The sequence below is a fragment of the Sciurus carolinensis genome, chromosome 8 (assembly GCF_902686445.1).
Source record: "Sciurus carolinensis chromosome 8, mSciCar1.2, whole genome shotgun sequence".
NCBI classification, from domain to species: domain Eukaryota; kingdom Metazoa; phylum Chordata; class Mammalia; order Rodentia; family Sciuridae; genus Sciurus; species Sciurus carolinensis.
In genome coordinates, this window is record NC_062220.1 from 82,063,542 (window position 1) to 82,091,387 (window position 27,846).

A 27,846-nucleotide genomic window follows, 5' to 3' on the forward strand; every position below is an offset into this window, starting at 1 on the left:
GAGCTACAGCCTCAGCCCCTTTTATTGTTTTTAAAATTTGGGGGACAAGGTCTTGCTTAGTTGCTGAGGATAGCCTCAACTAGCAATCCTGCCTCAGCCTGTGGAGTAGCTGGGATAGAGGTGTGTGCCACCAGACCTGACCATTTTAATATTTTCATGTGATTAACGGACTTCCAAAAGAATGAATCAATCATATCGTATTTATTGCCCATCTTAGAGGAAACTGTTTGTAATCCTGCTTAGCAGGTGCCAGTTTGTGAAACAAAGTTTCTTTATCAAACCAACAAGACACATGATGATCTCTAAAGCTCCTGGGGATGTCCATGATTCTCAGAGGAAAACTCCAAGGTACGCAGATTCATTGCGAAGAATCACAATCCCCTAACTTGTAATAACAGTAAGTTCACTGAGCAGGGAGAATGTGATAACGTTCACCAACCATAAAATTAAGTTTGGGATTTTATCATGCATTGTACCATTTGGGTATCATTAGAACACTTTATTCATAAGGGTGTCACCATAAAGCTTGTTCTACCTCTATAAATCCTAGCTAAGGCAAGATCATACAAGGTTTAAAGAATCCTCTGGATGAAGTACCTCTCTTTCTCTCTCTCTCCTTTGATGGTGCTGGCCAAAATTTCACCTTGATGTATTCTACTCCCACCACCACCTTTGAGGTCACCATGATATGCTCCTATGACTCATTAAGTTTTCCCAAGACCCCTTGCAAATCCTTACCCCCAAGCTACTTCCTGTCATCTTAATTGTCTTATGATCTACATTATCCTCTCCTTCTTTGTGTCTCTTAGATTTCGGAGAGCCCCTAATCCTTTACTATGACTCACTGGGCCTTAATCATGCTCAGCCATTCCTGGAACCTGAACAGAAAAGACATTTACAAAGGTCTGTTAGAACTGTTGAGCCCTGTTCACTTAATTATGTACATTGTACAGTAAATGAACACACATGCTACATTTTATTTCTCCACCATATATATATATATATATATATATATGAAGGAAATATAGGAAAAAGGGGTGGGGCAGGAGCGGCATGAAAATGTATTCCAGGTAAACCTAAGTGCTATAGCACTGACCTCTAAAACCTGAATAATAATTATTTTTGCTTCAATAATGGAGTAGACAGCTTCTTAAAAATTAAAGACAAATTTTATGTCATGGAAAATAAGAACGTGATTATGTTTTAAGGAAAATGTGGACATTTAACATGATTTATTAGAAAAATATGCATTGCACACTTGCTTATAGTCTGTGATGTTCTGTTATGATATTTTCAGTAATCTTCTATTTTTGTTATCTTAAAACAACATTTAGGACTGCCTGGTACCAGATGGAATCTTTCCTTTCCTCCCACTTCTCATGGCAAAAGGAAACAAGCTTCTTTGCATCCTACATGGAAATCTTTTATAAATCTTTTAAAAAATTTTTTATCAACTAAAGTATGTGAATCACTGAGAAACCACCAAACTTTGGCCAAATCAATATGATGCATACACATATATAGCAGAGTAAGTTGTACTTAAACTGAACATAGCTGCCTGTATAATGCTCATTAGCAAAAAGCTTTCACATTGCTGGTACCCACATGCTCAAAATTCACCTCTACGAAACCAGGATGACTCTAACTCAACTTTCTAAAGGAAAATAATGATAGTGTAGCAGTATGTTTTAGGGTATAGTGAATCAATTAGAATTGAGTTATCATTGGGCATTTTGTCTTCACCGGCACTGAGGCCCCAGAACTTGAGTTCTTTGCAGCAAATCTGTAACATGTATGTCAGTTACTGCTTCATGTGAAACCAAGAGAGAGGACTGCAAGGAAAGGAGAGTCAGAAAGTTTTCAAAGGAGTGAGGGTGACCCATTCTTCCCTTTCAAACCTATTCCCACACTGAGGCAGAGGAATCTCAAAATTTACTTCTAATCGTCTTTCTCGCTTTTGCTTAAATTCTTGATAGCAGCTTGATATTGCTCTTAGCACACAATGTTAGGCTAAGCCCATGAGGTCCTGCGTCTTCTGGCCCTGCCTCTCCAAGCCCAGGACACTGTGGCCTCTTGCTTCTGCCATGTCCTCGCTGCATCAGGCCCCTGACATCATGACATCTGTTCTTTCCTCTGCCTGGCTTCCCCAGCCTCCTCACCTCCCCTCGCTCTTCTGACAGCTTAGATTCTGTCCTCTAAGGGAAATCTGCATGACTCCCTAGACTAGTTGAGTCCCTGTTAGAAGCTTCCAGAGCTCTTCATAAAACTTACCACACAGGTCACTGTGAATTCAGCCTTGGAATTTCTTGTGGAGCATCCAACTCCACAAAAACAGTGGCCCCTCAGGGCAGTCCCTGAGCGGTCACAGTCCTGCTCCTCCGAAGCCTCCTTTTCATTTCTCCAATTCCCAGTGGAACACAGTTATCAAGAGTCTCCATCTGTCTCCATCTTTTCTGCAATGTTTTGTCCTTAATTATCTTATTATAATCCCAAATAAAACTAAACGGCCAAAAGTTTCTAGAATTACTTGACCAGACAATAGTCTATAGATATTAATATTGTTATATTAATGCAGGTCAGGCTTGCATTAGAGTAGTGATGAAAAGAATATAAGGTTGTCTGGGGTATGTTATGGAGGCAGCTAGACTGCTAGGGTCTGGGTGTGTGTGTGTGTGTGTGTGTGTGTGTGTGTGTGCACGCATACGCGTGTGTGTAAAAGCCAAAGAAAAATAACCTAATTTTTAAAACTTCACTTTAACAATGTCCAACTATCCTGGAGATGATATGGTCATTTAAATTTCATAAGAAAAACAACCTATTAAACCTTAGAAGCAGCATCCATACGGCACAGAATAAAAGACCCTTTGACGACATAAGTTTTTGATAAATCAAACTAACCGAGCCAGTATCCATTTTCTTAATTGGGCCTTTAAAAATAAACTTGAACATTTTCAGAAAAGTAAACAGCATAATGACAAATTCTTCTTTCTTAAAAAATGCTGAAACTAATTTAAAAAAAAAATGTCAAGACTTGCAACGGGCTTCCTTCAAGAACCTAAAAATACAGCTAATGAGCAGATGGCTCCACCAGGCAGCATGAGCACATCACTGACTCTCACTGACAGTCTAACTGCCATTTGTCTGGAGGGAAAAAAAACCCTCAAATTTAACTAAATGTGTAAACTTTGTGCCTGAATGAATGGGAAGAGCATGACTTGCTATTTGGAACTGTGTTTCCAAGATTAATTTCTCATTCTCTCAATACCTGTGAAAATTATTCAGACACTTCATTAAATGGTGACACCTGATGGAATGGTTATTTTCCACGTGTAAATCCTGTTCCTAGCTAGACTGTAAACTTCCTGGAGTCGAGAACTACCTTCTACTACTTTTTTGTTACCCTGTGGCCAGGTGAATCCTGATTAAAAATGGGACTAAAACTATTCACTCAAGGAAATCTGTTTTCTGTGAAAAGATATTTTACTACCAACCCAAGTCAGGATTTTGTTATCAAGAAAACAAAAAACAAAAAAACACTAATGTGGTAACTTCTTAGCTTATAGGTGGACAACTTGATGTGTCAAAAACAACTGTCTGGGATGGGGGGAAGGAAAAATAACAGAATGAGACAAACATCATTACCCTATGTACAAGTATGGTACGACTCTACTTCATGTACAACCAGAGAAAAAACAGTTGTACCCCACTTGTGTACAATGAATCAAAATAAAATAAAAAACTTATCAGTTCTGTATTCTGGTTTTTAATACTAAACAATAATATTATAAAATTCTAGTTACCTTTAAGTAATTTTCTTAGATAAAACCAATGTACTGGTATACTTCAAACAATGATGAACTTGCTTAAACTTTTGCTCATCTGGATGTAGAATACAAGTCTGAACAGAGTGATAAAATACTTTTCCTTTTGTATTCTAAATAGAGCAAACAGAGGATTTCCACCTTCTGTTTAATTGCATGTTAAGAAAAAAAAAGAGGCCAAATGAAAATCAGAAAAATATGGAACCAATTTTTAATATGTAAAATAAGAGTGACAGCAGCTGGAATACTCCAGACCACTTCTCCCCTACTAATCCTTAAACAAGGAACCCTTTGACGTAGGCAGAATTCCAGGATGAGGCTGCAGGAAACAGGGAAAAGGAAATTCCGGTAGAGGCTGAGAGATAGGGACCCTGGTGTAGGCAGCAGGCTATGCCAAGATTCAGTTTCAGAGTGTGCAAAATCCCCTTCCCACCCATATTTCACGAGTGAATTAGAGAAGGGGAAGGAAGTAGGGTGGGTCCTCAGACTTAACAAAGGAACTGAAGAAAACAGGGTGGGGAGAGGCAGGGACACGGCAAGGCCCCTCAGGAAAGGCTTGCTGAACATGATTTTCACATACATTTTATAGCTCCTCATTTCTACGTATTAGGAAATCAGTTCAGGAGCTGTGGTTGGTATTTCTAATCGACAACTTAATACACTACAAAGCATAAGCTACATTTCGGGAAAAACACAGCTTCCGTTTTTCCAGTAAATAGTGCAATTATATTCCAGAAAACAGGACCCACATCTAGACATCTACTTTAATCCAGCTATTTTCCTGATACTACAATGTGAACAGCTTATGAGCTTTTCAAACCTAAGGTCAGGCTCGAATTAAGCACAGACCCCGTCTTTCCCCCTTTCCTTTCCTCCCCACACCCATCACCATCCCTTCCTGTCTCCATCCCCCAGGGCTGCCCACCGAGCCATTTCCCCTCCTCAAGTTTATCGTGATCCTGTCATCTCAGCTTCCTAGCCTCAGGCTCGTCCTCTCTCCAGTGAGGATGGCCGAGGGCAGACACTGCCCAGGCGATTAGACTTGCTTCACTCTGGACCCAGATCAGCTTCCGCTGGCTAATCTGTCAGACTGAAACAATACCATTTATCTCACGAAGGAAGGCCCCACCCCATCTTCCTTTTCAGTGAGAACTAACAAAACCAAATTCTGGCTCTTTATTGTTTTAAAAACAAAGTAAAACTCCTCAGCCCTCAAAATCCTCCACAGTTGGGTTCCAGCCTCAATTCTCACTAAGTCATTCTCCTGAACCTTTATCAAACTCCTCTCCCATCCCTGACTTCTCCTCCTTGTACTCTGGTGACAAGATGGTTTCAGATTTCTGAAAAATATATCTTGGGGTTTGTCATCTCTGTGTATTTTTTTCTAGTGCTATTCCTTGCTCTGGGAAGGCTTTTCTTCAATTAGAATTGTTTAAGTCCAAACTCAAAACCTACGTTAGGGCCTAGGTTGAACTCTGTCTCTGCCACAAGTTTCCCAGTTGTGGCCCCCACGCTCATGCCTGTGTGTCTCGGGATTCGCATCACAGCTTTCTTGTATTGCTGTGATTCGTTTCTACATCTTTTCTCCACAACCAGATCATAGTTCTTGAGGATAAGGAGCCACCATGGTTATTTTAAATCTCTAAACATTCGCTGAAATAAAAGTCTGGTAAATGAAAGAATGATGGAGAGCATTCTAGAATAACAGGATTAGTCAAACCAACTCAGACACATAAAAATAGGTCAGGAAAGCAACCCTAGGAGACACAGGAAGTTCTGAAGAAAGCATCGATGGCATTGTAGCAAAGGCCAAGGCTTTGGACAAATAAGCCAGTTCATTTGAAGTTACCAGAAATAATCTCCACCTAAGGTGTTTCAAGGGGATTGGTTTGAAAAGAAAGTTTATGTAGTCTCCACACTGTTAGCTGGAACCCCAACCTAACAATTCATTAAGGAGATAAATACTAAGATGTCAGATACCTGAAACATACTACAGGCAAACAAAGCAAGGTCTAAGGCTCAAGTGACTTTTGGGCAAAGGTGACCACCATTGCATCGATAAACAGAGCATTCCTGCATCTACCCTATACCAAAGAAGTCTTAATCAAAATTCAAATATCACGGGGCTGGGGTTGTGGCTCAGTGTTAGAACCTTTGCCTGGCATGTGTGAGGCACCGGGTTTGATTCTCAGCACCGCATATATGTAAATAGAAAAAATGTTCATCGATAACTAAAATACATATTTTTTAAAAATTCAAACATTATTTCTCATAAAAAAGAACACACAACCCCATTACCACTCTCAAATTCTGCCAGTGTTAGTGCCTATCTGGCTCTTGAATTCTACCACCCTCTCAGTCCCCAGTCACTGCCTGGGTTAGGGTAGAACCTCTCACCTGACTCACTGCAAAAGCTTTCTAAGGTTCTCTCCAACATTTCTTTCTTCTTCGCTCACATTTTCCTCTAAACCAATGCCAGAGAGATCTGACAAAGCTCACTCCTGATGCCACATCACTTCTTTGGTGGCTCTTCTTTGCCAGAAAGGCAGGCCTGAACTCCTCAGGGTGGTTTATTAGGTCTTTCACAACTGAATTTTAGCCTCCCTTCCAGCCCACCTCTTTCCATTCCCCACAAACCACCAGTCTCTAGTTACATTTTCCTGCTGGTTCCTCTGTCTAAAATGCTCTTTCCTCCTGTCTTTCTCTATGACCATGAGTCAAGCCCCAAGTCAAGGGCAGAAGTCCCCATCTGGAAACATGTGCCCCCTCCTCTATTGATACAATCATAGGATTATGGTTAGGATAAACACAGCCCACATAAGAGGTAATTTCTTTAAAGAATTAGTGACTAAATGTTAATCTTCCTATTATAATTTAGAAGACACACCTCCCTGCTGTACCTCCCATCCTCCTCGTTAAGGACTCACATTATAATTTTCAACACGTAGGAATGAGTACTGCCTAATTTTGCCTACAGTTAGTTAATAGAAAGCAGGAAAACTGAGTGCTTCCTGAGAAACCTGTGATAATTACACACTTAACTTTTTTTTTTTTTTTTTTTTTTTAATTTCAGAAACACCCTGGCACAGGCACAGAGCGAAATGTTTCTCTAATTGCATGCATTTACAATCGTGGCATTTACCAGTTAAAGAAAATATTAGAAATGCCTACTCACAAAGCTCTAATCCCCTTCAATTTGTAACAAGATGTAACAGCAACAAAGCCTTTGTTCTATCAAGCGCTCCTGTCATTCCCAAGGCAGAAGACTTCAAAGTAACTTCCTCATTGGTGCATATGTATAAAAAGGGATGGAGCACTCTAGATCTAGAGCAGCAATGGAGCTTAGTAAAAAGAACAACTCAATAGGCAATTTGGATTCTAACTTAAATTTCTGCCACTGACTGTTTGACTAGCAGGAGCTCAGGAATGGTAGATGAGGCAGATGAAGTATTGTAAAATAATAAAAGAAAGGAAACCTGTATTTAACTCCTGGGTTTGGTCATTATTGTTAAAACAAGAAGAGGAAACAGTAGAACTGGGTTTATGTTAGTTAACTGCAGTTTCTTCTGTACATGCTGTGCGTTAGAACTGAGCTTCCCCGGGCAAGAGATGACTGTGATTACAGGGGGAAAGAAAAAACGCTGCATCCATCTCAGGAACATCGTGAACTTGGTGGGCCAGCGGAGGTGTAGCTACAGCAAACCCTCAGGACATGAAAGATTAAAATATAGTTGAGGGTTTTATTTTTAATAGGTTATCATAAAAAAATGTCAGTATCTAGTATCCAGTAATTCATTTGGCAGAACAGTATATCAACACCAGCCCTGAGAATGGACTGGTTCAGGAGGTGTCATCTCGCAGAAGGGAGATCACAGGATGGTCGACTTTACACATGTCATGAAGAAAGAGAGATTCTTGGTGTTCTCCTTTCCTTACTTTCAGTTTTACAGGAAAGTCATAATTGCAGCATTCATTTATACACCATCTTCCCTCTCAGAAGCATTAACACTTCCAAGGTGTTAATTCACCATCAAACAACACCATGTAAAAAGTAGAAGACCTTAGTGTTCTATTTTACAAACTTGAAATAAAGTCTTAAAGGTAAAAGAGCAAATAACCATAAGCAAAGTTGCAAATCTTTAACCACTAAATTTCTGTCTCATGTCAAAAGCCTTCTGCTCAACACTAAGTTCAGATTTTTACTGTTACATCTTTGGAGGGTATTATAATCTCATGAATTATAACTATTTGTAACATTCTGAATTGGAATTGAACTAAGCATAAGACAAAGGCCACACAGGTATCTTGTTAATAAGCATAAAGTTCTTGAGGCCTAAAGCTGAAGACCCCTGACTTCAGTGAAGTGGTAGCCTACATTCAACTTGGAAAGATCTTGCCCCTTCTCAAGCAGTCACTGGTTCACTGCATCTAATCTGCAATCGATTACAAGATAGAGTATTCATTTTAAGGACCACTAGGAAAAAATGCTCAAGAATACACGATGATGTTTTTGTTTTTGTGGTATTGGGGATTGAACCCAGTGACTCACACATGCTGGGTAAGTGCTCTGTCACTTTTTAAATTCATTTTTTATTTTGAGAGAGTCTCACTGAGTTACCCAGGCTGACCTCGAACTTGTGATGCTGGGCCTCAGCCTCCCAAGTAGCTAGGATTGCAGGCATGTGCCACTGAGCTCAGCTGCACTATGATCTGTTTTCATATCATCAATAGTTAAGACCCTGATTTCAGACAAGCTAAAATGTAGGGACATGTGCACTGTGAAATCAGTAAAACAAGGCGTAGGAAAATTATCGCTCTTCTGACTGAAATGAGTCAAAAGGAGTATTGTTTTCGGAAATTTAAGCTGCAGAGTACGGTATTCAAAATCCTAAGCACATGGATATACTCTGGTATTCTTGAGCTTCAGGGTGCTTTGAACAATTTAAACAAGTCCCTAAAGTTTTCCATAGTACCTGCCAAAGTGAAGGTGTCTGGGATTCCTAGCTGCACTTAAGGTCAATAGTCAGCCCTGAAATAGTTCAATCACAAGGCTTTGAAACTGCCTAATTATTCTCCCCCTTGAGACACTGTTAAAATTTGAGGCCACACTGTTAGAGAAGTGCTGTTATAAACTAAGCAGCCAGCCAACCTAGAACATCTCACCTTCTCTCCTGCTCAGCAGGACCCTGACAGCTGCACTGCCGGACTCGGAGTAGAAAAAGCATGAAGCAAATTTTCCCCCTTGGAAGGGAATGAAAATAAAATTCCAAGGGAAAATTAAAGTCAGAGAAAGACATGTTTATAAGCCCCGAGGAATGTTCCCTTTCAAGAGCAATCCTGGAGAGTGCTGACCGAAACTGAAGTCTTACAAACAACAACAAAATCAGAAGACAACAAGGTTTAGCAGAAGAAAGTGGCTGCTCTGGCTTCCCAGTGGGAGGGCAGCCTTCTCAGTTCTAAGGCTGGAGCTGAATCACTGCTTTCAGGGCACCAAGCAGAACGACCTTTTTCCAGCTATAACTGCGTCCAAACAATGTCGCACTTGTTGGAACACGGCATTCACAAGACACAGGGGAATCTCCCTCTGACCCTCCCACTTGGTGTGAGCATCTACATCTGTTCTGTCCTCATCTATTTCTAGTGACTTAGGATACATTCGTTTGGCACCCTCATGCCAAACATAAAAGTACACCAGAACATTCTTTCAAAATCCATATTCTTTGAACTATCTGATGGGACAAAACTTCCAAAGTCAAAGTTGGAAGCCATCAAATTGGGGTCATAATCGACAGGCATTCATGTTTGCCTAAATATATTCTCATATATCTATGAGGCTTACTTTAGAGAGCGTTCTTTCACAAAGCTAGTGTCATAAATCACTAGCTTACAGTTATGAATAGCTGTCATTTTCACTAAGGAGGATACTTTTGGGGAAGGAAAAAACCCCAAACCTAAATAATTTAAAATAAACTATTCTTTCCTTCAAACATATAACCAGGTAGAAACATGCTCTACCCCTTCAAACCTGCATCGCCAAGAGGAAAAGGGCTTACGTGTTCAGGCTTCTCCGGTTCTTTTTTGTCTGTCTGCAAAAACTGACAGTTTTCTCTCGCCAGCTTCTGGACCAGTTCAATGCGTGCGATATCATCTCTCTCTTGAAGCTTGCACATCACCCCGGCCTTAAGAGTTGGAGAAAAAGCGAAAATATACTTAAATCCACAGTCCCAGGACATGGCACCACTGCAAAGTTCACCTTATAATAGGCTCATTTTTTTCTGTGACCTGGATTCAGTCATGATCTTCGTAAAATATTCCTCTGCCTTTCCCAAACTGAAATGATATTATTTTAATCTAGAGATGTCATGCCAAAAGACATGAAGTTGAGATCATGTATCGGTCTACATTAAGAGAGCGAAGGGCAAACTAAATCATTTGCTACTACGTGTGTGCCTGATATGCTGCTATTTGTCTGTCCCTGACAGCCTGTTTCCTGTTACATAAGCAAAGCCTAGCAAGAGGTTAAAAATTCATGGGAAAGTTAGCCAGGAACCACTCTGGCAAAAAGGGTGAAGTGATACAGAGTCCTAAAAATAACAGTCTACAACTTCTGAATTCTTTAGCTTCACTAGATCATTCCGTAGACAAATGCACACTTAATAAAAGGATTACAAGATGATTTTTTTTTTTTGCTCACAACTGGAAAATTACTATGCAACATGAGTAAAATACTCCCAACGTTGCATTAAAAAAAATAGTGGAAATTTTATTTAAAATAAGAACTTGGAAAAAGAAAGGTTAAAATTTTTATTCAACAGGGTTTGGAAATGGTCCACTAAGTATCAAAATTTTTATTAGGTCCAAGTATCTAAGGAATAATCATGAGAAAAGAGGTGAATCTAGGACTTTGGAAATGAAAATACATATATATATACATATATATGCATATAAATATATATAATGAATATAAACGTATATGGAAACATACGAAACATGTATATATACATATACACATATATATTTATATGCATTCATTCTAACACACAATTTATAAACTTTCTGCTCAAATTCTTTCCAAAATGGTTCACACTGACATACCAAAGCATGATCTAATAAAGAGATCTGACGTTATGCTTCAGGGAAGTAGTCAAAACTATAGAATTCTTATTTTACACAACACAGCGTGCAGCATTTGAATGTAGTACTCAGCAACATGATCAAATATGGGGAAGGAACTCAAAATTGATACAAAGCTAGATGGTCTTCATGGTTCGTGCTAAAGCCACCATGTTGTTGAATGGGTTTCATAGAAATGGAACTGTCCATTGAAAGCAATGACAACAACTTTATTCCCAAGGGCAGTGACATCCCTTTTATTTAGTGATTTCTCCAACTCAGAAGGAAAGAAAGAAAATCCTTCAAGTGGCCCGAATCACAGATTCCCAGAGGACAGCAAGTAGAATTCCTCCAACAAAGTCAGAGAGAGATTTTTACAACATCCTTCACTACTGGTTTTCTGTTCTTTTTCTAAGTTTACTTGGACAGAGATCTCAGTTTATCTGAAGACAGACCATACACTATTGTTGGAATATCCCACATCACACTAGACGAAATTCTGAAACTATGTAATGTCAACCCATGAATACTAGTTTTGTCTTTTAAAGTCATTGACACTAGGCCTATCCCTTTTCCAAAATGACCATCTTTCTAATACGTAAATATAAATATTAACTATGTCCTTTTAATATTTTCAAGATACATGCCCCTAATTCTTGAAGTTATTTTATTTATCCATTCAATCACTCAAAAGACTTTATATGAGCAACAACCCACTATACTGAGACAACAGAGGTCAGTAACATCAAAATTTCAAGGTCCCTCACATCATGGAACTTACATTCAATAAAAGTTGTAGACTATATAACATAAATAGAAATATCAGGTGGTAATATGTTACAGGACAAAATAAAGCAGAGTAATAGGAGAGAGATTGATTAGACATATTAATGAGATAAAGATGTCAGGGAAGTATTCTCTAGGAATACAACTTTGGAAGGAAACAAGGAAGATGTAGTGTGGACACCCAGAGGAAATGTGTTCTTGCTGAGGAACAGCAGTGCAAAGGCCCTGAGACATTCAAGGACCAACAAAGAATTGCTACAGCAGAACAGGGTTGGTCAGGGGCACACTGGCAAGACTGTTCACAGAGGTGTAGGACCAGATCACCTAATTTCCTTGCAGACTGTATAAAGAGTTAGGATTCTTTCTCTGAGTAAGATATAAATCCTTTGGAATGTTTGGAACAGAGGATTGGCATTATTTAATTTATACTTTGGAGGGTCATTATGTATTCTGGGCAGGGTGGGAGGAATCTAGAAGACCATTTAGGAGACTGATTTTCACATAAGGGACAGCGTGGGACTTGGGGCAGTGGTGGACATGGCAAGAAGTTGTTAGAATCTGGATATATTTCCAAGGCAGGGCCAGCAGATCTTGATGTTTGTGCATATTGAAAACATCAGGCCTGAGCAACTGGAAGGATGAAGTTGTCATTTATTGAGACTAGAAAAACTGGGGGAAGGTCTAGGAAGGAAGATATCTATTGTACATCCCAGTGGGGTTGCCGGAGGCTCAGGGAAGGAAGGTGTAAATTGGAATCTGGGGACGTCAAAGTGCAGACACTTCTCCAGTTTCATGAATGGAAGGTTGTAAATCCAGGAGCTGAGTCAAATGTTCAGACACTGGGAAGATGAGTGATCAGAAAGGAGACTGAGGAAGAGCAGCTCCTGAGGAGAATCTGGAGAGTGTTAGAGATGTTTCAGGGCAGAGAGAGGAAAAACCTCTCTCTAGATGCTGCTCAGGAATTAAAGATGTTCAAAATAATTGACGTTACATTTGACAAAAATAATCAGTGACTCTGAAATGGTGAGGTGGGAGAGACACAAGCTTCATTAGCAAGCGCTCAATCGTGTTAGGGAAGGAAGGGGCCCCGGCTGGAAAGCCAGGTTGAAAGGAGTTTTGCTTGATTGCTCATTGGTGTTGAGATGAGGGGCATTCCAGCCCCTTGATCATATTTGATTTGATGATTTCATATTTATATCGGAAGTCACTGGGTGGAGAGGGAAATTTGATGATGCAGGAGGGGGAATGTGCACTTTCACGAATAATGTTCTTGAGCAGGAAAGATAAAGATCCTCCCTCAGAAGACAGAAATATAAATATTTCATCTACTGGAACAGGAGGGAAGGGAAAGTAGAGGGACCTTGGGGAAATTCTTTTCTGAAGGCTTCCACTTCCCAGAAAAGTTATTAGCTGAGAGCAGGGATGGGGGACGGGCGTGAGAGGATGCTGCAGGTCTCACCAGAAAAGAGGCATGTAATAGCCACTGAGTTGCAAACGCTGGCAAACATCTCTGCAAAGGGGCCAGAGAGTACATGCTCTAGTAATCGCTTTGTGGGCCACAGGGTCTCTGCCACAGTGACTCAGTTCTATAGCAGTAGCCCAAGAGCTGCAAAAAAACAGCAAGTAAGGTGGCACATGCCTGTAATCCCAGTGACCCAGGAGGCTGAGGCAGGAGGATCGCAAGTTATAGACCAGCTTTGGCAATTTAGTGAGACTGTCTCAAAACAAAAAAACATACTTTGGCAATTTAGTGAGACTGTCTCAAAATAAAAAAACATAAGAAGAGTTGGGAATATAGTGAAGTGGTTAGAGAGCCCCTGGGTTCAATCTCCCGTACCACACACACACACACACACACACACACACACAAACACACACACACAAATAAATAAATAAATAAATGAGCATGGCTATGTTCTAATCACACTTAACAAAAAAAGAGGCAACAGGGTGTGGTGTATCAACTCCTGGCCTAAGGTAAGAGGAAGGTAGCAAAGAGAAGGAGCGCTGATTGCTGGGTTGGCCGGTAGACCAGAGGTAGAGCGCTCGCCTGGCACACGCGTGGCCTGGCTTCAGTCCCCAGTGCCGTCCCCACTCCCGCCGCCAATCAAGTATTATTAAGGGCCCACTTGGTTTTTACCACCCTGGCCTTCCTAATAAGGGAATATTTCTGTTTGTCAGTATTTCAATGGAGCCCATAAACAGAGATGATGCTAAATACACTGACGATCGGTGAAGATGCTCTTACAATCAATTCCGGGGGGCGGGGGTAACAAGAGGGCCAGGGGTGCCAAGTATTCTTTTAAAGTAGGAAGGCATGGGGACTATTTAGGGCTATTTCTCCTTGCAAGCGAGTAACATTTTTAAAACATTATATCACTTAAAGGAATATGTTTCTGTTATCTAGAAAATTAATTTATGCCTGAGCCCAAGACTGATTCTAATTCAGAAACAGTCTTTCCTCTGGTTGTGGTTCCTCTACACAGTTTTTTTTTTTTTTTTTTTTAACAACTGATAACAGCATTAATCATGAAAGGCTGGGACTAAGAAGAGGCCTTGGCTATTTTCTTGGTTTCTGTGGGAAGACAAGCTTGTAAGGAGCTCTAACCATTCTTCACATTATGATTAGCATCCTGAACACAGGCTCTTCTTTTAGGAGGAAACATTTTTATTAGAACCAGATATTTGGGTGCACCAATCAAATACAAATATAAAAAAATAAGCATCTATCTAGCTATCTGTCTTGCAATAAGGAAAGAACCCAGGACCTCCGACGTGCTGGGCAAGCATTCTGCCATCAGGCTACATTCCCAGATCCAAATATGTGTTTTAAACACAAAATGCTATTACTTTTATAAATGAATTTCAGATTAACTTAATTACTGTATATTTACTCCACTATCTTCTAACTGAAGAAGCACTAATACTGCCTTGATTCTCGAGTCCCACATAATTTCTAGATACATTTTCGTGAGACAGTTTTATAGCACTCATTGCAAAACAACTACCAGAATAACTTTCAAGGAGGGTGATGAATGCTGCTTCATCCCTTGGGGGACTTTAAGCCCAGAGCGATGCCTGTATATGGTTTATAAGGTAGTGCTCTTGGGAAGAACGACGCTAAGCCAGATGTCCTCCGGGTCCCTTTCACAGCTCCATAATTTAGTGATTTAATTCAAGAAATCCATGAATTTATTATGTGATGGATTCAAACTAAAACACTTCTTCTCAGCAAAGGAAACAATCAATAACGTGAAGAAAGAGTCTACAGAATGGGAGGAAACCTTTACCACATGCACTTCAGATAGAGCACTGATCTCTAGGATATATAAAGAATTCAAAAAACCCAAATAACCTCATCAATAAATGGGCTAAGGAACTGAACAGACTTCACAGAAGAAATACAATTGACAAACAAATATATGAAAAAAGTGTTCATCATCTTTAGCAATTAAAGAAATGCAAATCAAAACTAAGATCATCTCACTCCAGTCAGAATGGCAGTTAGCAAGAATATAAACAACAATAAATGTTGGTGAGGATGAAGGGGAAAAAGGTACACTCATACACTGCTGGTGGAACAGCAGATTGGTGCAACCACTCTGGAAAGCAGTATGGAGACTTCTCAGAAAATTTGGAAAGGAACCATTTGACCCAGCTATCCCACTCCTTGGTTTATACCCAAAGGACTTAAAATTAGCATATTACAGTGACACAGACACATCAATGTTTATAGCAGCTCAACTCACAATATCTAAACTATGGAACCAACCTAGATGCCCTTCAACAGATGAATGGATAAAGAAAATGTGATGTGTGTATATGTGTATACACACACACACACACACACACTGGAATATTACTCGGCCTTAAAGAAGGATGAAGTTACAGTATTTGCAGATAAATGATGGAGCTGGAGAATATCATGCTAAGTGAAATAAAACCAAACCCAAAAAACCAAAGGCCGAATGTTTTCTATGATAAGTCAATGCTAATCCATAATGGGGGTGGGTACAGAAGAATGAAGGAACTTTGGATTGTGCAGAGGGGAGTGAGGGGAGGGGTGTGGGGATGCGAAGGATGGTGGAATGAGACAGACATTACAACCCTATATACATGTATGACTGCATTACTGGTGTGACTCTGTATCATGTAAGCCAGAGGAATGAGAAGTTGTGCTGCATTTGTGTACAATGTGTCAAAATGCATTCTATTGTCATGTAAAACTAATTAGAACAAATAAAAAATAAAGAAATCCATGAATAATAAATCCATGAAATCCATAATAAATTTTTGGAGCTTTGTTATGGCAGGAGAAACAAGATAACTAATAGCCCTTCATCTAGACTTCCACATTTTTGTCTATTTAATATAGCTATGTGAAATTAATTATATACAGTTTACCTAACACTGCTGAGCCAGAAAAAAATTAAAGATTAATGTGTAATTGTCAGAAGCATCATTTAAGAGTCTTATTTCAAGGTCTGTTTTGAAAAAAAAAAGAAGTCTTTGTAATGTATAATTAAAGCTGTTTATATGGTTTTCAATATTTAAGAAGAGAAATGTTATGGATGTCAATGAAAAGTCTGTTTCCTTTATAAATGGAGTCATAAAGTTGTTGGTCAATCCCCTCTGGAAAAATATGAAAGCTGGACAGAATTCCCTTAGGAAATGGCACATGGGTGATAACCGAGCAATCTTTCTGTCACACAAGGTAAGATAGCACAGTTCCAAGTCTGCAAATATTCTCTGCATCATCTTAATTTTAAATATCACTTTTTCTCTAAAATACCTTGGCAAAGCATCATGCAAAAATTGCTATCAGCCCTGGGTACAGGGGTGCACCCTTATAATCCCAGCAACTCTGGAGGCTGAGGCAAGAGGATCACAAGTTCAAGGCCAGCCTCTGCAACTTAGTGAGGTCCTAAACAACTTAGTGAGACCCTGTCTCAAAATAAAAAATAAAAAAGTCTATGGATGTGGTTCAGTGATAGTGCCCCTGGGTTCAATCCCCAATACCAAGAAAAGAATAAAAGTAAAAACTTACATTAAATTAAAAATAAAAATAAATTGCTAAGAGCAAGGCAAAAGCAGGAAGTAACAGTCCATCTTTCATGAAAGCACTGTTTGCAAAAATAGAACAAATGTCACTCAATACAATCTAAGGGTATTCTAATGTGTTCTTATTGATTGCTACATGATATATTTATTCCATTAAAAATTAAACTTTGAAGAGAAATTCACTCAATATTTTTTTTTTTTTTTTTTTTTTTTTTGCGGTGCTGGGGATTGAACCCAGGGCCTTGTGCTTTCGAGGCAAGCACTCTACCAACTGAGCTATATCCCCAGCCCTTCACTCAATATTTTTTATCACTTCTAAACGAAAATATAAATGACAAAATAAAACTCTGATGAGTTGGGATGATACATTATATTACTCAGCTGTATACCCCTACTTCCCAAACGGAAAATATTAAGTATTCTTCTCAGGAAAATTCAGAAGACAGGGCATAGCAAAAAAATAAATAAAAATTTTTGAGGGGCAAATATTTATTTCCTCAAACTTCTTCAGGGGAAAAAAAAAAGAAAAGAAAACTATGAAAAAGCTCTCCATAGCTGAGATGGACAAACATGTCATCTGACCATTGAGGAAGAATGACAAGGGGCCCACAGTGGCTGCACAGAACAGAAAGAGCGACGGTCAAGGCAGTTTTGCTAAACCCCTGGTGTCACCGCAGCAGACCCAGACCCCAGGCTGGGGCATCAGGCAGCCCTGGAAACCACTCCATGCCTCTGAGCCCCTCACTGTCCCGGCAGGCAACAGAAGTGCAGGGAGGTTCCCTCTTCTGGGCCCATGAGTGGAATCTCGGGGTGGATGCGCAGCCTGCTGGGACAGAGCCATCCTGTGCCTAGTGCAACCTCATCCTGCCAGAGCCTGCTGAGAGCCCAGGAGGAGGCGGAAACCAGCCCTGTGGAATTCATAATCGCTTCCCTCAACTCCTCTCTTAATCTTCATACTTACAGAATGTTCCCTCCTGGTTAAAGTCATAATATAATATGATAGATTTACATAGTTGATGAAGGGGCTCATCCATTCCACAGGCTTGATTCCTGGAGCTTTTACAGTAGAGTAGGGAGGCCACCAATATTTTATCTTGTTTCAGTCTGAGAGAAATTACAGCTCAGAGTTGGAAGCAGAGCAGCAAAATTGAAAAATAGTTAAGACACCAACAAAGGGAATGAGCAACCTAATGAATTACAACATGAAGGATATAAAACAATTATGTGTTTTGGACGACAATCCAAATATGAGTTATCTTTAGGGTCTTTTTTTTTTTTTCTTTTTAAAGTACACGTTGGCTACTGATAAAATTTTAAATATTTACCATTAAGTTGTATAATTTACAATTCTAATCACCTAATACTAAAATGATTGATTCAAATGGGGGATAGGAGACAGTGAAAATAATTATCAAATCTTGTGGTCAGTATCCAACTGACTCAAAGCAAGAATTTCCAAAGTTCAACCAATTACAAATTAGTCATTAAAGATCTCATTTTGAAAAAGATTCTTTAGGGAGTTTCAAGATGGCGGCCTAGAGGGCAGCTGCATTTCACGTTGCCCCAGGACGCAGGATTCAAAAGAGGAGAGGGTGAGAGACTTGGGACCAACTCAAAGCCGCCGGGTGAGTCTCTCCCGTTGGGGAGGCGTCCCGGATGGGGCGGTAGCCCCGGATCGCAGGGAATTTGTGAAGTGGAGTTGCTCGGCGAGACGCCCCTCCCCCCGCGGGAGCGGTAAACACGGACAACTGGGATCATCGTAGAGGAGGCAGCTCAGCACAGCGCTTGGACTCGGAGCAACCACTGGGGCTCCGGGTGGCTGCCTGAGGAGGAGCTGCGTGGTGAGCTGTTTAGACCCAGAACGACCGCTTCTCAACACCGGGAGGTTGCCCGGAGGAAGAGGAGAAGTGCGGTGGGTCGCTTGGTCTAGGAGTGACTGCATCAGAGCCACAGGTGGTTGCCAGAGGAGGAGGCGAGTGGTGAGTTGATAGCACTCAAAGCGACCGCTCCTGAACACCGGTGGCCTGCCTGGAGGAGGAGCGCGGTGGGTCACTTGGTCTCGGAGCCACCGCCCCTGAACACCCGAGGGGCTACCCCCGAGGAGGAGGAGGAGGAACAGGGCGGGTCACTTGGGCTTGGAGTGACTGCCTAGGGCTACGGGAGGTTGGCGGGAGGAGGAGACGCGAAGTGAGTTGCTTGGGCTCCTAGTGACTGCGTTGGAAACCGGGCTGCTGTCTGGTGGAGGAGGTGTGTGGCGGGTCTCTGGGTGTCTGAGCTATTGTACAGGGCTCCAGGTGGCAGTTCAGAGGAGGGGCCGCATAGCCAGGTGATTAGGTGCAGAGTAGGGTCCCAGGAGCTAGGTGGCTTCTTGCTGGAAGAGCCACACAGAGACACGCCTAGGGGCGGAGCGAAGGTTCCAGGACTGCGGGCAGATTCTCTGGGAGAGGCAGCCTAAGGAGATTCGCCTGCGGAGGGTGAGGCCCCCAGGCCCAGGAGGTAGGTCCGGGCCCCTGGGAACATTGCAGAGGAAGACAGCCCAGCCCAGGCGGTAGTTGTAGATTGAGGGGAACCTCTAGGAGGGCAACTGACCAGCGAGACGTTCCCACTGAGTGAGTCTTCCCTACCGGGAGAGGTTTTCCCACAGGGACGGTAAAACCAGAGACACAGGCACAAACAGGACTTGCCTCAGCCCGCAGCCTAGTTCCCCGTTGGATGACCATTGGTTAACAAGTGGAGACACCTCTGACCACTAGCAGGGAATATACGCCACCTGAGGGTCACCACCCTAGAGAGGCAGCTTCTTCGTGGAGCTCCGCATTATCAACTTCCTCCAAGACTTCAGGCTACTGAAGGATAAGGGGATATACTAGCAATCTTCAGGGACATTATAAGTCGATAGAGGAAATCTGCAATATCTTAGTGACCCACTGATTCCTGAACAATATGAGAAAACAAGGGAAGAAAATGCCCCAAACAAATCTAGATGTTACATCAATAGAATCCAATGATAGCATGGCAGAAGAAATGACAGAAAGGGAGTTCAGAATGTACATAATTAAAATGATTAGGGAAGCAAACGATGAGATGAAAGAGCAAATGCAGGCATTGAATGATCGCACCAATCGACAGTTAACAGAGCAAATTCAGGAAGCAAAAGATCATTTCAATAAAGAGTTAGAGATATTGAAAAAAAACCAAACAGAAATCCTTGAAATGAAGGAAACAATAAACCAAATTAAGAACTCCATAGAAAGCATAACCAATAGGATAGAACACCTGGAAGACAGAACTTTAGATATTGAAGACAAAATATTTAACCTCGAAAACAAAGTTGAACAAACAGAGAAGATGGTAAGAAATCATGAACAGAATCTGCAAGAACTATGGGATATCATGAAAAGGCCAAATTTGAGAATTATTGGGATTGAGGAAGGCTTAGAGAAACAAACTAAAGGAATGAACAATCTATTCAATGAAATAATATCAGAAAATTTCCCAAATCTGAAGAATGAAATGGAAAATCAAGTTCAAGAGGCGTATAGGACTCCAAATACACAAAATTACAATAGACCCACACCAAGGCACATTATAATGAAAATACCTAACATACAAAATAAAGACAGAATTTTAAAGGCTGTGAGAGAAAAGAACCAAATTACATTCAGGGGGAAACCAATACGGATATCAGCATATTTTTCAATCCAGACCCTAAAAGGTAGAAGGGCCTGGAACAACATTTTTCAAGCTCTGAAAGAAAATGGATGCCAACCAAGAATCTTATACCCAGCAAAGCTTACCTTCAAATTTGACGATGAAATAAGATCATTCCATGATAAACAAAAGCTAAAAGAATTTACAAAAAGAAAGCCAGCATTACAGAACATTCTCAGCAAAATATTCCATGAGGAAGAGATAAAAAACAAAGAAGCAAATCAGCAAAGGGAGGAATTATCCTAAAGGAACTGTCAAATAAAGGAGGAACCAAGATGTGTCAAAAATTTTAAATATGAACCAAATGACTGGGAATACAAATCATATCTCAATAATAACCCTGAATGATAATGGCCTGAATTCATCAATCAAAAGACATAGACTGGCAGATTGGATTAAAAAGAAAGATCCAACAATATGTTGCCTGCAAGAGACTCACCTCATAGAAAGAGATACCCATACACTAAAGGTGAAAGGATGGGGAAAAACATACCATGCACATAGGCTCAGCAAAAAAGCTGGAGTATCCATCCTCATTTCAGATAATGTGGACTTCAAGCCAATGTTAGTTAGAAGGGATAAAGAAGGACATTTCATACTGCTTAAGGGAAGCATAAATCAGCAAGATATAACAATCATAAACATCTATGCCCCAAACAGTGGCTCATCCATGTATGTTAAACAAATCCTTCTCAATTTTAGAAACCAAATAGACCATAACACAATAATACTAGGTGATTTTAACACGCCTCTTTCACCACTGGACAGATCTTCCAAACAAAAATTGAACAAAGAAACCATAGATCTCAATAACACAATCAATAATTTAGACTTAACATTTATAGAATATACCATCCAACCAAGAGCGAATACACTTTCTTCTCAGCAGCACATGGATCCTTCTCTAAAATAGACCATATATTATGCCACAAAGCTAATGTCAGCAAATACAAGAAGATAGAGACACTACCTTGTATTCTATCAGATCATAATGGATTGAAGTTAGAAATAAATGAAAGACTAAAAAACAGAAACTACTCCAACACCTGGAGATTAAACAATATGCTATTATATGATGAATGGATAACAAAAGATATTAGGAAGGAAATTTAAAAATTCTTAGACGTAAACGAGAACAAAGAAACATCATATCAAAATCTCTGGGACACTATGAAAGCAGTACTTAGAGGAAGATTTATTTCATGGAGCGCATTTAATAAAAGAAGTAAAACTCAAAAAATAAACGACCTAACACTACAGCTCAAAGCCCTAGAAAAAGAAGAACAGACCAACACCAAAAGTAGTAGAAGATAGGAAATAGTCAAACTCAGAACTGAAATCAACGAAATTGAAACAAAAGAAACAATACAAAAAATTGACAAAATAAATAGTTGGTTCTTCGAAAAAATAAACAAAATTGATAAACCTTTAGCCACACTAACAAAGAGAAGACGAGAGAAAACCCAAATCACTAAAATTCAGAATGAACAAGGAAATATCACAACAGACACGACTGAAATACAAAACATAATTAGAAGCTATTTTGAAAATCTATACTCCAACAAAATAGAAAATTTCGAAGACATCAACAGGTTTCTAGAGACATATGAATTGCCTAAACTGAACGAGGAGGACATACACAATTTAAATAGACCAATTTCAAGTAATGAAATAGAAGAAGTCATCAAAAGCCTACCAACAAAGAAAAGTCCAGGACCAGATGGGTTCTCAGCCGAGTTCTACAAAACTTTTAAAGAAGAGCTCATTCCAATACTTCTCAAAGTATTCCATAAAATAGAAGAGGAGGGAACCCTCCCAAACTCGTTCTATGAAGCCAATATTACCCTGATACCTAAACCAGACAGAGACACATTGAGGAAAGAAAATTTCAGACCAATATCCTTAATGAACATCGACGCAAAAATTCTCAACAAAATTTTAGCAAATCGCATACAAAAACATATTAAAAAGATAGTGCACCATGATCAAGTGGGTTTCATCCCAGGGATGCAAGGTTGGTTCAACATCAGGAAATCAATAAATGTAATTCACCATATCAATAGACTTAAAGTCAAGAATCACATGATTATTTCGATAGATGCAGAAAAAGCATTTGATAAAATACAGCACCCCTTCATGCTCAAAACACTAGAAAAAATAGGGATAGTGGGAACATTCCTTAACATTGTAAAGGCCATCTATGCTAAGCCCATGGCTAATATTATTCTAAATGGTGAAAAACTGAAAGCATTCCCTCTAAAAACTGGAACAAGGCAGGGATGCCCTCTTTCACCACTTCTATTCAATATCGTCCTTGAAACTCTAGCCAGAGCAATTAGACAGACCAAAGACATTAAAGGGATACGAATAGGAAAAGAAGAACTCAAACTATCCCTGTTTGCTGATAATATGATTGTATACTTAGAGGAACCAGGAAATTCCACCAGAAAACTGTTAGATCTCATAAGTGAATTCAGTAAAGTAGCGGGATATAAGATCAATGCACATAAATCTAAGGCATTTCTATACATAAGCGATGAATCTTCAGAAAGAGAAATTAGGAAAACTACCCCATTCACAATAGCTTTGAAAAAAATAAAATACTTGGGAATCAATCTCACAAAAGAGGTGAAAGACCTCTACAATGAGAACTACAGAACACTAAAGAAAGAAATTAAGGAAAACCTCAGAAGATGGAAAGATCTCCCATGTTCTTGGATAGGAAGAATTAATATTGTCAAAATGGCCATACTACCAAAAGTGCTATACAGATTCAATGCAATTCCAATTAAAATCCCAATGATGTACCTTACAGAAATAGAGCAAGAAATTATGAAATTCATCTGGAAGAATAAAAAACCCAGAATAGCTAAAGCAATCCTTGGCAGAAAGAGTGAAGCAGGGGGTATCGCAATACCAGATCTTCAACTCTACTACAAAGCAATAGTAACAAAAACGGCATGGTATTGGTACCAAAATAGAAAGGTGGATCAATGGTACAGAATAGAGGACACGGACACAAACCCAAATAAATACAATTTCCTCATACTAGACAAAGGGGCCAAAAATATGCAATGGAGAAAAGATAGCCTCTTCAACAAATGGTGCTGGGAGAATTGGAAATCCATATGCAACAGAATGAAACTAAACCCATATCTCTCACCATGCACGAAACTAAACTCAAAATGGATTAAGGATCTCGGAATCAGACCAGAGACCTTGCATCTTATAGAAGAAAAAGTAGGTCCAGAGCTTCAACATGTCGGCTTAGGACCAGACTTCCTCAACAGGACTCCCATAGCACAAGAAATAAAAGCAAGAATTAATAACTGGGATAGATTCAAACTAAAAAGCTTTCTCTCAGCAAAGGAAACTCTCAGCAATGTGAAGAAAGAGCCTACAGAGTGGGAGAAAATCTTTGCCAATCATACTTCAGATAGAGCACTAATCTCCAGAATCTATAAAGAACTCAAAAAACTCTACACCAAGAATGGAAGTAATCCAATCGACAAATGGGCTAAGGAAATGTATAGACACTTCACAGAAGAAGATCTACAAGCAATCAACAAACATATGGAAAAATGTTCAACATCTCTAGTAATAAGAGAAATGCAAATCAAAACCACCCTAAGATTCCATCTCACCCAATTAGAATGGCGATTATCAAGAATACAAGCAACAACAGGTGTTGGCGAGGATGTGGGGAGAAAGGTACACTCATACATTGCTGGTGGGGCTGCAAATTAGTGCAGCCACTCTGGAAAGCAGTATGGAGACTCCTTAGAAAACTTGGAATGGAACCACCATTTGACCCAGCTATCCCAGTCCTTGGCCTATACCCAAAGGATTTAAAACCAGCATATTACAGAGTTACAGCCACATCAATGTTCATAGCTGCTCAGTTCACAATAGCCAGATTGTGGAACCAACCTAGATGCCCTTCAATTGATGAATGGATGAAGAAACTGTGGTATATATATATACAATGGAATATTACTCAGCCATAAAGAATGATAAAATTATGGCATTTGCAGGCAAATGGATGAAACTGGAGAATATCATGCTAAGTGAGATAAGCCAATCTCAAAAAACCAAAGGAAGAATGATATCGCTAATAAGTGGATGAGGACACATAATGGGGGGTGGGAAGAGTTAGTGTTAGGGTTAGAGTTAGGGTTAGGGAGGGGGGCAAGAATGGAGGAAGGACTGTATAGAGGGAAAAGGGGTGGGAGGGGTGGGGGGAAGGGAAAAAATAACAGAATGAATCAAACATTACTCTATGTAAATTTATGATTACACAAATGGTATGCCTTTACGCCATGTACAAATAGAGAAACAACATGTATCCCATTTGTGTACAATATTAAAAAAAAAAAAAAAAAAAAAAAAAAAGATTCTTTAGTCCTTTACTCCCACATAGAGAATGAAGTGGCTAGACTGTTTTATTTATGTGAAAATACAATGGCAGACAGAGAGTAATGCAGCATCCCTGCCACTTAAATATTTAAATAAAAACAATGAGACAGATGATCACAGAAGCTAAAATATCTGAGTGCTTACTATGTACCAGGCATTGTACTAGTTGCTTCACATGCAGTCATTTAATTTTCAAAACAAACCAACAATTATCCTTATTTTACAGAAGTTAGAAAAGCAGTTTGCACAGAGACTAAAAGCAGGGGTGCAGGAGCCAGGCTGTCTTACTCTTATATAAAATGATGGTGATCACACGATACCTTGTGGGGTCTGTTGTGAGGTTTAAGCACACGGGCAAAAACAAGGACCTTAGAAGAGTGACCAGCATGTCCGAAGTGCTGAGTGTTGATACTGGATGTTATCAGCAAAAAGAAAGAAGGGGCCTGGGAGAGCTGCCTTGCCCAAGGCGACTGTGGCAGAGCCAGGAAGAGAACCCAGGCCGGCTGGTCCTGGAGGCCGGGCTCTTATACCTCACACTGTGCTGCCTAACCCTGGCTGAAATTGGTTTATGTGCCAGAACTACAGGTGTTTTCATTCTAATTTTAATTTAATTTATTTTTTTTCAGGGCTGCAGGCTAAACCCCGGGTCTCTCAAATGCTAGCAAGTGCTCTAACCACTGAGAGCTACATCCCCAGCCCCCGGACAGACACTTTTTAAAAATTTGCCTGTATTTTTTAATTTGTTCTTTTTGAGATATATACATGGGAATAGAGTCATATTAGACATACATGGAGTATAACTTATTCTAATTTTGATCCCATCCTTGTGGTTGTACATGATGAGCAGTTACACTGGTCGTGTATTCATATGTGAACAAAGGAAAGTTCCATCCAATTCCTTCCACTGTCTTTCCTATTCCCATCCCCCTCTCCCTTCCCTTCATTCCTCTTTGTCTAATCCGATGAACTTCCATTTTTTTTTTTTTATAGTTTAATGTATTTTAATAGCAAACTTACAGGAACAGCACAGAAGACAGACAACATTAAAAACATGTACTTGCATGTAGGACAACTCAGTTAGAAAAGTATAGTGAATGGATGGAATCTACTGTATGATAAAAATGCTACAAACACCATTTAGTTGCCGTCAATAAGAAATTTACTTGTTTAAAAAAATCCAAATGCTGGCATTGTCCAGAAAAATTTAACAGTTTTATTTGTAATTGTTATAAAGTTGAACTGCTGAAACTTGTTCACTGAAACATTTTGACTTGCATTAATGCTTTACATCCCCGCATTTATATTAAAAATTCACACACAAATGAAAATGGAAAAATGGCCAATACCTGATTTCTGTCCCCTATTTTTCCACTTGCAATCATATACTTAGGTACCTTTTGACCCCATGGAAAAAAATATCTAACGTTCAGAACTACCAATAACAGGAAGAAGAGAAAAAAAAAATTTTTTTTTGAGAATGAAATGTTTCCCATCATAGTGAATTCTTAAGCACGTTCTCCACGTATGCGGCGTGCTAGTTGGATGTCTTTTGGCATAATTGTTACACGTTTGGCATGGATAGCACACAGGTTGGTGTCTTCAAAAAGGCCAACCAGATAGGCCTCACTTGCCTTCTGCAAAGCACCAATAGCTGCGCTCTGGAAGCGCAGATCTGTTTTGAAGTCCTGAGCAATTTCTCGCACCAGACGCTGGAAGGGGAGTTTGCGAATCAGAAGTTCAGTGGACTTCTGATAACGTCTAATTTCACGAAGCGCCACAGTACCAGGCCAGTAACGATGAGGTTTCTTCACCCCTCCAGTAGAGGGCGCACTCTTGCGAGCAGCTTTTGTAGCCAGTTGTTTCCTGGGTGCTTTACCACCGGTCGATTTGCGGGTGGTCTGCTTTGTACGAGCCATGGTAGAAAGATCTCCTTACTTACCCCCCTTCTCCTTCTGCTGGAGCTCGGCAAGCTAGAGGCGGCGCTGGCGTTAGAGAGCGACGGCGGCGCGGCCTGAACTTCCATTTTTGACCATCCCCCTTATTGTGTGTTAGCATTCCCAGGGCAGAGAGAACATTCAGCCTTTGGCTTTTTGGAATTGGCTTATTTCACTTAGCATGGCAGCCTCCAAATCTTTTGACATGACTTCATTTCAACCTCACAACAACCTTACATCTCAATTTTACAGAAATGAAAACTATTCATAGTAGGTAGTGCCCAGCACAGTGGGGACACCATGGCGACAAAGATGTGGTAGTGCTACCCAATGGGAACTCACAAGTTTAGAGCCGCTAAGAGACTTGCTCAAAGTCACCAGTCATAAGGAAGAAGGAACCATGCTCTCTTGGTTCCGATCATGTGTCACACAGTGCTGAAACAGGGAGTTTCTTAGGTAGAAAAAATATTTTTAGTGAGAGAAGGAAGAGAAGAGGCAACAAATGAGAAGAGACTAGAGTTCTCTGGTAGGAAGGAAACCTATGTACGACAGGGCCCAGTCTCTCTAGGGTTAGTGACCATCAATCCTTTCTGTGCCCAAAGTGGGGGCATTTCTTCCAGAGTAATAATATTTAATTAAGTACCACAAAGAATGAATGACAAACAAATGTTCACTTAAATTGTTTAATTTTTATACCTTGGAGTGAAGATTACCTGTATGCCTGGAGTCTGGCATACAGGTGTTCAATCAATTACATATACATGAAGCATCAAATAAATAAATCGTATAAATTATACACATTTGTACATCCAGGAGCTTGCACACTTATTTCTAATTCTGCCTAGGAATCCAAGGGCAGAAATTCTGAAAATTTTCTTTAAGCTCACCTGCCATGACCTGAAGTACTGATTCCACCCAAAGAAGCTAGACTGGTGGGCCTGTGAATCAAACCAACAAAACTGGATGTTCCAGGAGCTTCCAGGTGGCAGCAGATGAGGCTTGAC

The 27,846-nt window shown here is 40.0% G+C and overlaps 2 protein-coding genes and 1 non-coding gene across 5 annotated transcripts in view; all 3 read right to left on the bottom strand.

The window, feature by feature from the left end:
- Positions 1–27,846, bottom strand: part of Rapgef5 (Rap guanine nucleotide exchange factor 5) — a 230,673-nt gene that overhangs the window by 90,455 nt on the left and 112,372 nt on the right. For 2 of the 3 annotated variants that reach the window (XM_047562082.1, XM_047562081.1), the window contains exon 9: positions 9,875–10,000. In XM_047562082.1, coding sequence (XP_047418038.1) covers positions 9,875–10,000 — 126 coding nt within the window. Of the gene's footprint in view, positions 1–9,874; positions 10,001–10,103; positions 10,257–27,846 lie in introns of those variants that run through there. The other variant, XM_047562083.1, reaches the window with a different exon arrangement.
- Positions 16,995–17,068, bottom strand: Trnas-cga (transfer RNA serine (anticodon CGA)). Its single transcript has one exon. It is a non-coding gene; the product is annotated as a tRNA-Ser (tRNA).
- LOC124991216 (histone H3.3A-like) lies at positions 25,904–26,878 on the bottom strand. Its single transcript, XM_047562084.1, has one exon. The coding sequence runs from the start codon at positions 26,822–26,824 to the stop codon at positions 26,414–26,416; it is 411 nt and encodes a 136-aa protein (XP_047418040.1). The 5' UTR covers positions 26,825–26,878; the 3' UTR covers positions 25,904–26,413.

Bases quoted from the DNA above. Each gene is read 5' to 3' on its own strand.
- LOC124991216 (XM_047562084.1), bottom strand. From the start codon at position 26,824: ATGGCTCGTACAAAGCAGACCACCCGCAAATCGACCGGTGGTAAAGCA.